This window comes from Rhincodon typus, unplaced genomic scaffold (genome assembly GCF_021869965.1).
Source record: "Rhincodon typus isolate 14 unplaced genomic scaffold, sRhiTyp1.1 hic_rhity00002975, whole genome shotgun sequence".
NCBI lineage: Eukaryota > Metazoa > Chordata > Chondrichthyes > Orectolobiformes > Rhincodontidae > Rhincodon > Rhincodon typus.
The window spans coordinates 1-11349 of NW_025968613.1; the positions used below are offsets into that span (position 1 = coordinate 1).

At 39.8% G+C, this 11349-nt stretch overlaps 1 protein-coding gene across 1 annotated transcript; it reads left to right on the top strand.

The window, feature by feature from the left end:
- Nucleotides 1-509: 509 nt before the first annotated feature.
- Nucleotides 510-9592, top strand: LOC109937937 (cytochrome P450 2K4-like; the record flags this gene model as incomplete). The annotated part of the gene is given in 9 exon segments (XM_048593503.1): nucleotides 510-731; nucleotides 4656-4805; nucleotides 5256-5416; nucleotides 6312-6485; nucleotides 7245-7371; nucleotides 7525-7619; nucleotides 7621-7713; nucleotides 8376-8517; nucleotides 9485-9592. Coding segments are annotated over 9 exon segments (1229 nt in total), but the record flags the coding sequence as incomplete, so codon positions are not given.
- Between the last annotated feature and the right edge of the window lie 1757 nt (nucleotides 9593-11349).

Here is an 11349-nt window from a genome sequence, read left to right on the forward strand (position 1 = left end):
CATCAGACTGTAACCTCCTGCACCCTTACCCTTTAGATTTGCATCTCTCCCTCACACACTTAATTCTCCAGTGTTAAACCACAAGGTTTATTGATTCAGTCTCAGAACTTCCTTTCCATTGCAGGGACACACATGTTTTCTGAGACCAATATCAGGAGCACAAGACTAATGTAGTCAGAGATGGCTCAAGTACTGGCCTGTCTCATGGTGATTGAGTCAAGATCTCGCATAAGGTATATAGATGGTATAGTAGGGAGAGAGGGAAGCAGGATGTTAGTGAGAGTGTTACATTGTATTCGAGTGATGTACTGACAGAGCTGAATACAGCTAAAGATATGTTGAAGTTGTGAGAAATGGATTTGAAACTGATGCGTTTGGAAGGTGTGTGAGGCTGAGCTGGAGCTGATGTGAATGCCAGCTGTAGATCCTGAGAGCTGGATATGCTGCTGACTGAGAGATGGGTATGTGGTTTCATGAACAGTCTGAAAGGTCACTGGTGTTATGAATAGCAAAAGGAAGTGCCGTGCAAAAACTTGTAATAATTGGTCATGTAAACCTTTTCTTGAAGCTATCTGAGAAATATGGCAAAGTGTTTAGCATCAAGCTCGGACCCACAACTACAGTGGTGCTGACTGGCTGCGAAGCAGTGAAGGATGCCCTCGTGAACAATGCAGATGAATTTGGAGAAAGAGCACACATCCCAATATTTGAAGCACATTCAAAAGGACATGGTAATTTGCAGCTTTAGCTTAATTGTTGTATAATTTAGAAGTCAAAATCAGGCTGTATTCTGTCCCTGTTCGGATAATGAATACTTTTCAGTGTTTTGTACAGGTTAGTTTGTTTTAAAGCATTATATTTTAAAGAACTTTGAAAGATAAAATTTATATATGAATAAGATTATAATTAATTCATTGTAATTTCTAAAACATACAATCGTGCAATATCCAAAAATGATAGCCATTAGGGAGCATTTGGTGATGTTGGTGTGGAGATGTTTAGTAAATTCATTGAGCAACTTATATTCCATGATTTCTACAGAGATGCTAACACAATATTTAGTAATACACAAAGGTTATACTGTGGGTTTGGGAACATAATTTGCTTTGACACGGAGTGAGACCATGGCTCATCTGTGAAAAAACTCAATTCTGCCTCAAGCTTCTGAATACCTTTACTGAACAGGAGCCTTTTGAGCTCCAATCTAAAATTAATATTTGACCCTGTGTCACCTGCGATTTATGTTACGTGAAGGAGGGTAAGAGAAAGTTTGTGTAGAGTATAAATGCTGGCATAGAGCATTTGGTCCAAATGACTTGTTTCTGTACTGTAAATTCAATATAGACCTGTATTGTAGACAACGTAATGCCTTACACATATGATCCTAATATCTCCAATAATAATTTCAAGGCTTCCAACACTTTATATTCAATTTATTTGCTGACTGAAGAAAATTAACTCAATCTATTAAATGCAAATATCTTTATATTTGATATTTGTATGACTTTTCTAATGAAAAAGCTTTTAAAAGCTTTTGTGCACACAATGGTGTTGTGAAATGAAACAAACATTCTCATATACAGCCATCAGCTCATCAATCCCATGTGGAGTGTAACACAGCTTGAAGTAGTGCAGAGAACCCACTGCACTGCCATACAATCTACTCTCAGCTGTGGCGCAATCAGTAGCATTCTTGTCTGAGTCAGACATTGTTGGCTCAAGTTCCACACAGAGATTTGAACATATAATACTCCCAGGAAAGGTGAAGGAAACTTCGAATGACAAGACATGTGGAACATCCAGTCAAGAGGAAGAAGGAAGCTTACTTAAGGTTGAGGAAGCAAGGATCGGACAGGGCTCTAGAGGTCTACAAAGTAGCCAGGAAGGAACTGAAGAATGGACTGAGGAGAGCTAGAAGGGGGTATGAGAAAACCTTGGCAGACAGGATCAAGGAAAAGCTCAAGGCGTTCTATGCTTACGTGAGGAACAAGAGGATGGCCAGAGTGAGGGTAGGGCCAATCAGGGATAGTGGAGGAAATTTGTGTGCGGAGTCAGAGGAGGTAGGGGAGGTCCTTAATGAATATTTTGCTTCAGTATTCACCAGTGAGAGGGACCTTGACGTTTGTGAGGACACCATGAAACAGGTTGATGTTAGGAAGGAGGATGTGCTAGAAATTTTGAAAAACATGAGGATAAATAAGTCCCCTGGGCCAGGCGGGATATACCCAAGGTCACTACGGGAAGTGAGGGAAGAGATTGCTGGCCCTTTGGCAATGATCTTTGCATCCTCACTGTCCACTGGAGTTTCACCAGAAGATTGGAGGGTAGCAAATGTCATTCCTTTGTTCAAGAAAGGGAATAGGGATAATCCTGAAATTACAGACCAGTCAGTCTTACTTATGTGGTGGGCATATTATTGGAGAGGATTCTCAGAGATAGAATTTATGATTATTTGGAAAAGCACAGTTTGATTAGAAATAGTCAGCATGGCTTTGTGAGGGGCAGGTCATACCTCACCAGCCTTATTGAATTCTTTGAGGATGTGACAAAACACATCGATGAAGGTAGAGCAGTGGACGTGGTGTATATGGATTTTAGCAAGGCATTTGATAAGTTTCCACGTGGTAGGCTCACTCAGAAAGTAAGGAGGCATGGGATTCAGGGAAATTTGCCTGTCTGGATACAAAACTGGCTGTCCAATAGAAGACAGAGGGTGGGAGTAGATGGAAAGGATTCAGCCTGGAGCTCGGTGACCAATGGTGTTCCGCAGGGTTCTGTTCTGGGACCTCTGCTCTTTGTGATCTTTATAAATGACTTGGATGAGGAAGTGGAAGGGTGGATTAGTAAATTTGCTGATGACATGAAGTTGTGGACAGTGAGGAGGGCTGTTGTAGGTTGCAATGGGACATTGACAGGATGCAGAGCTGGGCAAAGAAGTGGCAGATGGAATTCAACCCAGAAAAGTGTGAAGTGATTCATTTTGGAAGGTCAAATTTGAACGCAGAATACAGAGTTAATGGCAGGATTCTTGGCAGTGTGGAGGAACAGAGGGATCTTGGGATCCACGTCCATAGATCCCTCAAAGTTGCTACCCAAGTTGATAGGGTTGTAAAGAAGGCGTATGGTGTCTTGGCTTTCATTGGCAGGGGAATTGAGTTTAAGAGCCATGAGGTTATGCTGCAGCTCTACAAAACTCTGGTTAGACCACACTTGGAATATTGTGTTCGGTTCTGGTCACCTCATTATAGGAAGGAGGTGGAAGCTTTAGAGAGGGCGCAGAGGAGATTTATCAGGATGCTGCCTGGACTGGAGGGTGGGTCTTATGAGGAAATGTTGAGAGAGCTAGGGCTTTTCTCATTGGAACAAAGAAGGATGAGAGATGACTTGATAGAGGTGTACAAGATGATGAGAGGCATAGATAGAGTGGATAATCAGAGACTTTTTCCCAGGGCGGAAATGACTATTATGATGGGGCATAAATTTAAGGTGATTGGAGGAAGGTATAGGGGAGATGTCAGAGGTAGGTTCTTCACACAGAGAGTGGTGGGCGTGTGGAATGCGCTGCCGGCAGTGGTAGTGGAGTCAGATACTTTAGAGACTTTTAAGCGACTCTTGGATAAGCACGTGGAGGATAGTAAAATGTAGGGTATGCAGGGTAGATTGAACTTATGAGGGTAATAGGTCCGCACAACATTGTGGGCCGAAGGGCCTGTACTGTGCTGTACTGTTCTATGTTCTATGTTCTAGTGGAGGAATACTGTATTGTTAGAAGTACACTCCATGGAATTCCCATCTCATTCCGGTGGGAATAAAATGTCTTGTGGTATTACTTAAAGTACAGTAGAGAACTTCTTTCCTGCTGTCCTAGCTATTATTACATTAAGTTATGAGGAGACATTATACAAATTAGGCCTGTTGACTGTTGAATTTAGAAGGTTAAGGGATGATGTGATCAAAGTCTATAAGATACTAACAGGAAAATTATAAACAAGAAAAGGAACAGATAAAGAAACAGGCTATAAATAGTAAGTACAGATAAAATATTTCCATTGATTGGGGATTCTAGAACTAAGGGCATGGTCTGAGAAGTAGGGCCAGATGATGCAGGAAAATTTTATTAGGAAATGTTTCTAAACACAAAAAGGATGGCAGATGTTTGGGACTCTCTTCCACAAATGGCAATGGATGCTGGATCAGTTGTTAATTTTAAATCTGAGATAAGTAATTTTTGTTAAACAATGGAGTTCGACCAAAGATCAGCCAGAATCTTATTGAAGGGTGGAATAGGCTTGAGGAGCTGAATGGCTTACTTGTGTTTTTATGTTGCTGCGTTTCTATTTGTCCCTCCATCAACATCTCTAAAATAAACAGTTTTGGAAACTTACTGTGTGTAAATTGGTTCGCACATTTATAATGTTCTAACAGTGACTTCACCTGAAAAATAACACGGGGACTGATGTATTTAGGATGCCCACATGTTGCCTCTAGAAGTGAACAGTAGAAATATTTCACTGCAGAAATGCAAACTTTTCTCAGCACATTGTGTACAATTTGCCGCATTGCTCATGCCCTCGATTCTATGAGAAAAGTCGTCAGTTGAAATGAGGATTACAAGAGTCACAGTGTTTGCTTCTTTCTGATGGATTTAATTTAAGGTATTGTTTTTGGTCATGGGGAGTCATGGAAGCAAATGCGAAGATTTGCTCTCACCACTTTACGAGATTTTGGAATGGGTAAAAAAACCATTGAAAACAAAATAATCAAGGAATCAGATTTTCTGGTAGAAATGATTGATTCTTATGAAGGTGAGACTCTGTAAGGTAAATAAACAGAATTACCACTATTCCTTTTCTCTGTGTGCTTGAACCTGTTTACAAATACCAATGTACACAGCAAGGGACTATTCAGGCCATTGTATTCTGCTAGCTCTTTGTAAGAGCAATCCAAAACTAATTGCAATTATTGCTGCATGCCCCCTTCTGATGCGTATCCAATAGATCACATCCAATTGGTATGACCAACTAGTTCATAGATTTCTAGTTCATCCATATCTCAAATTATGCAGTTCCCTAGCATAATTTTGGTATTGAAGCAGTCTTGAAAAATTCTGTTGAGAGTTTCTGCTGTCTCCTGTCTATTTTCCTTTAACAGCCAAGGGAACAAGATTCTGGGTCTCATGTAAAAAACTATGCAACTGTGATTTCCTGTAAAGTTCAATACTCGATTGAGTATGATTTTTAAAGTTTCCTTTGCAGGACAACCATTTAATCCAACTTTCCAAGTGAACTCTGCTGCAGCCAATATAATTTGCTCTATAGTTTTTGGTGACAGATTTGATTATGAAGATGAAGGGTTTGTCAGTGTACTAAAGAGAATGAATGAAAATGTTCAACTTCTTGGTTCACCTATCATTCACGTAAGTCTTATCTTGTATTTGACTAGTAAAACTTTCCAGAAAAGATCATTTGCAACTTTCAGTAATGGGAATCTGTAAGTGGTGTCAGCAAATCTATGGTGCAATTTAATTGACCATTAATTGCCCAGTTAGGGGCCTTAATTGGCATGAGGGCAAGCAGGCTGCCCTAGGCTTGACCCTCCTGCACATAACATGATGGGTGAGTTTGGGGGCGGATGGAGGGGTGGTGGCACTTTGTCCACAGAAGTGTACAGCCTCCCTGGACTGCAAACCTGCCCGTGAAACTATATCCTACAACTCAGTTTTGAATAGATTCAATATGTGCTGTCAGGGGGAGCGGATTCCAATGTTTAATGACATTTTGAAAGAACAAATCAGTCCCCATCTCAGTTTGCAATGGGGGAATTCTTAATTTATTGTCCTGGTTCTAAATACTTTAACAATTGAAAACATCCTCTCACCTACCCTGTCAAGCTGCCTCTGAATCTTGAGTTCAGAAAGAAAACTACTACTCATTGAAACTAAAACATAGGCCTGTCCAACGCAGATGGCAATCATTTAGCCCGGTGTTCCTACGCTAATTCTTTTGAAAGAGTTATCCAGTTGATCCAAGTCCCTTCCTCATTCCCATAACTCAGCAAATTGATTGTTTCATCCAATTCCCCTTTGGAAGATCTTGAATTTTTTTACACAGCTCTTTCAGGCATTGTATGATGCTAATGATAATAAAAACCTATAGTTAGTCACAATGTTTAAAAACACGTTGCATCTACCAAAGATTCATAATATTTTGAAGATTTATCACTTTTTAAAATTGTGATTATTTAGATGTGAGCAGGTAACTGGTTTGCTTTGATATATACACAAATAACATGATGTAATTTTGATTCTGCAGCTGTACAATGTATTTCCCCTCCTGAGATACCTTCCAGGGCCACACAATAAAGTTTTGATCAATGCAGAGAAGAACGTTAACTGCCTCAAAGGATTTTTCAAAGAAAATCTTCAGAAACTAGATGAAAGTGACCTGAGGAGTTTTGTTGATGTATTCATGGTCAGACAACAGAAGGTAAATGCTCCACTTCCTTTTAAAGAATTTTGACACCTTCCAGAGGTTATATTTATGTATTGCAGAAGAAGGGTCAACTTTGTTCATTTCACATTGCAATGAGAGGCTGAATAGACTCCTTTTATGCTGTAAATGTATATGATTCTAGATAAAGGCTGTGAAAAGAGTCATTCTTTTTATAAAGAAAGAACTGGCGTTTGTACTGTGACTTTCATAACCCCAGGATGCCACAAAGCACGTTACAGCTGATGAAGCAGTTTTGAAGTGTCGTCTCTTTTCTGATGTGGATTTGTCCAACATCAATAAAATCTGGCCAGAACCACATTGCTGTCTGTGGGAGTTTGCTCTGCTAAGATTGGTTTTGCACTTCCTATTGGCCTGTTTCCACACTGTAGGGATTCTATTATTCTACATTATCATATCGGCTGCATGACAAAAACCACTTAATATTGACTTTAAGGTGCTTTGAAACATCTTAAGGTCTTGAAAAGCACAATGGAATAGTTTACTTTACTATACATCGACCTAATATGCAGACAGCACCTCAGAATAATATCTTATCTGAAGACTGTAACCCCTGACAGTGTAATATTCCTCAGTACTACATTGGAGAAAACACACAGATGCCTCATGTTCCTAATCCCTATTTTGTGCTGCACTTCCTAATAATCCATGAGCCAAGTTAAGTATGTATCATAGGACATACGGTACAGGTCCCAATACAATTCTGAGCTATTGCATTGTTAATTTTGCTTTTAGGAATCAGACTTCCATCAAGACAACTTAACGTACACGACAGTGCACCTGTTTGCTGCAGGGATGGAGACCACCTCAACCACACTTCATTGGGGAATGCTTCTGATGATGAAATATCCAGAGATCCAGAGTAAGAAGCACTCTTATTAATTCCACTCTGGAGCTGACCTTGTTGTATGATTTTCAATGTCTCATATCTTCCATTTACCGTGATTGTGATTTTGAACTTATTCGAAAATATAATGATACTTCCAATGACTTTAAAAACGTGCTCGGTTTGCAGAAAAGGTTCATGAGGAAATTATCAGAGTTATTGGATCGGAATGACCTCCCAGAGTTGAAGATCGGAAAGATTTGCCTTACACTAATGCAGTGATCCCATGAAATCCAGAGGTTTAGTGACATTGCACCAATGAGCGTAACACATGAAACAACAGTGGATGTAAATTTCAGAGGATACTTCATTCCAAAGGTACCCTCAGGAAAGGACGGCTACATTCAGGGCTGGATATACAGATAATAGGGAGGAAGAAAAGGAACTTTGAAAACTGGTTGCACTGTGCAGCATTAGTACCTGAATGACAATCTCATCAACTTAGATATACCATGTTATGTACAATAATACAGCAATGTCTGATTGTATTTGGGTACATTATTAATGTTGCAATATCTGCAGGTAATGGAAGAAAAAACAGAGGAGTGAGGAACTAAATTGACAAGATACGCCTTGACCCCAACATTTTGTATTTGCACAGTCTCTCTTAATGTAGTAAAGCATCCCAAGGACCTTCACAGGAGAGTTATTGAAGAATAATTAATACCAGAAGCAGCAAACTGAGATACATGGACATATAGCCAAAAGCTTAGTCGAAAGGCAGGTTTTAAGGAACTCATTAAAGGAGGAGAAAGAGATAGAGAGGGGATCGAGTTCAGGACCCATGCAACGCAGACACAGCCAGCAATCCTGCAGAAATTAAATTCAGTGATGCTCAGGAAACTACAATTAGAATGTAAATGCTATTTCTAAATTTCAAATGCATTTATCAATGAGCAACTGTTCAATTATTTTTTATAGTTCCTTTGGATTATAACAATAAAAACACAATATAGAAATATAAATTTTAATATTTTTAGGGAACCCAAGTAATTCCAGTGCTGACCACTGTGCTGTATGATAAAACCCCATGGGAGAAACCTGATGAGTTCAACCCATCTCACTTTCTGAATGCTGAGGGCAAGTTTGTGAAGAGAGATGCCTTCATGCCATTTTCTGCAGGTAATAGAACTTATTAATGTTTGAATGATATGGGAGTGAAATATTCCCTCCCTGGCTGGGGAGAATAAGATGTAGGAGTTGCATCTTTGAGAGACTTTTAATTCTATTGAGGGGAAAGGCAATGGTGGGTGTGCTACAGTATAAGGAAAATCCAACTCAATATCTGTGCACATAGTTTTTAACTAAGGGATTGAGACATAATCAGCAATGGGAATCTGGGGTAATGTCTCTGTTCCCTTGGTCTGTGAAAACCTATTTATTTCCACAAAGATAAGATTAATTGCTGGTACACTGGAAATTACTTGATTAATCCTTGATTAGAGATGTACCTTTCACAACTGCAGGGCATTTTAAAGTGCTTCTCGTCAATATTCTAGAATTAAAATCATTGTTGAAATGTAGGGAATCTCTGCAGCCATCAGTACACAATGGCAGACACGGCTACAATTTGAAGTGTTAACTGGAAACTAGCCCCTCTGACAATGCAGCTCTTGCTTAATACCACAGTGAGAGCACCAGCCTAGATTTAGTGTCCTGGGTTCTAGACTGGTGCTTGAATTTACAGCCTGCAAGATGAGTGTACTACTCACCGAGCTGTGGTCAGCAGCTTGTGTCATTGATAAATTTCACCCAAACCTGGTACTTGTTCAACTTTAAAAAAGCTGATGGAATAGTCAACAGTTGGCTGACATTAGTTGGTTATTTTTTACAAACATTTGTAAAAAGCTTTTGAGAATTTTTACCTCTCCTCCTGAAAACAAGTCAAAATGGAGAAGAAGATTCCAGTTTCTCAGTGGTTGCTGAAATGAGTTTGCCAAAAATCCTTGGACTTTCCTTTTCCAGTTTCTCAGTGCTCTGCTCTGCTATAATCTCCTTAGTGTTCAAATTCTAACTTATGCAGGGCAGATCTCAAGCTAACTGGCCTCTAGTTTCCTGTTTTCAACCTCCTTCCATTCTTCAATTGCAGGATTGTATTTACTGCTTTTCAGTCTGATGGAACGTTTCCAGAATCTAGGGAACTTCGGAAAATGAACACTAATGCATCTACTACCTCATTAGCCACCTCTCTCAAGACGTTAGGGTGAAGTCTACCAAGGACTGGGGACTTGTTAGCTCACAGTTCCAGTTTGTTCAATACTGTTTCCCGAGCGATCGGAAGGTAACCATGTTTCTGTCTCCCTTCCATAACCTGATTGATAACTAATAATGGAATGTCTTTTTGTGCCCTCTATAGAGGAGATATAAGTAAAATATTTATTTATTCCTTCCAACATTTCCTTGTTATCCTCTGCCAACTCTCTATCCTCATTCTTTACAGTATGAACACTGACTTTCCTCACTCTCCTCCTTCTGAATACTTGTGAAAACTCTTGCTGCCTGTTTTCACATTTCTAGCTAACTTTCTCTCCTGCTGTAACTTCTTTCTCCGATTAAGCCTCTAGTCTTTCACTGACATTCCTTGTATCCTATCCAGTTATTCGATTAGCCATATATCTTTGCCAGTTACATGTTTTCCTTAAGTTTAATGTTTTCTTGAACTTCTGTAGTTAACCACAGATGGTCCTCTCCTTTGGATTTTTTTTACAGTTGGAATATAAATATTCAGAGTTTTCTGAAATATTCACTTCACCATTTTTCATCATTTCTGTAATGACGAATTCCCCAGACTAGCGTCCCAAGTCTTTTGACATACTTCTGTGCCAGTATAGTTGCCTTTATTTAAATTTAAAAGCACTAATCTTAGAACCACATTCCTTTCTTTCAACCGAGATATAAAATTCAATCCTATTGTGGTCATTGTTACCTGTGGGTGTGTTTACCCTAAGATGATTAGTTAACCATGTCACATTTCACAATACTAAGGCTAGCAAAACCTGTTCTCTGCACTGCAGGATACAGCACTGATATAGAACTCAACTGTGGGATACAGCACTGATATGGAACCCAACATACCAGAAAAAAATGTGATGGAGGGAACCCAAGTATGCACAAGGAATATTTGTCATTTCCTACAAAAAGACAGGCATAGCCAGGATCCACATAGATATACATATTTGGAGGGAATTAGTGATGTTAAAGGAGAAATTGTTCAACAGGAACCCTTTTAGTTAGACACGGGAAGATGAATGGAATAGTTAGAGATTGTTTGGGCCTCCATTCAAGGAGAGAGTGGAGAGTCTTCAGACCTTCCTGTTGGGGGTTAGAAGTGTAATGAGCACCCACGAGGAAGATAAGGTTAAGACAAGGAAATTCAAACTTGTGAAAGTGATAGAGGGCCTTGGAAGAGTCACGGATGTAGTTGGGAGGAGATTGAATCAGGCATTAGACCAGGTAGGAGGGTGCCATGTGGGCACTTTCACACTTGCACCCCAATTAACTCCAAGGTGGGAGGGCCTATGATTGACCTTTACACAAACTAATTGCAGACAAGCACTAACTGTGCAGGGTACATGTGCCTGACCCAATATCAGCAAGGCCATTGGCCCACTAGCCACAGAGACCCATTCCCTGCCTTTCTTGCTGACCTTTCCATCATTACTCCTGATTCCCACTATTGTCAGGAACCCGGAGAACACCAGCTCCGGTTATCAGCTTATACAGAGAGGAGAAGGATTCAATTCTTGTAAGCTCACAAATTACTTTATTAATGCATTAACCAAGACACGTGTTGCTTAATTGTTTTTATCACAAAACTGGACCTTGTATATTTTCCCACAAACTGAACAAGGATCTACTTACAAACCCACTAGAGTCCTCTGACACTCCCCAAGTAGTCATAGAATATAAAAACTAATACCCGATCAGGATAGCTGTTGCTGATGATGTGGGCTG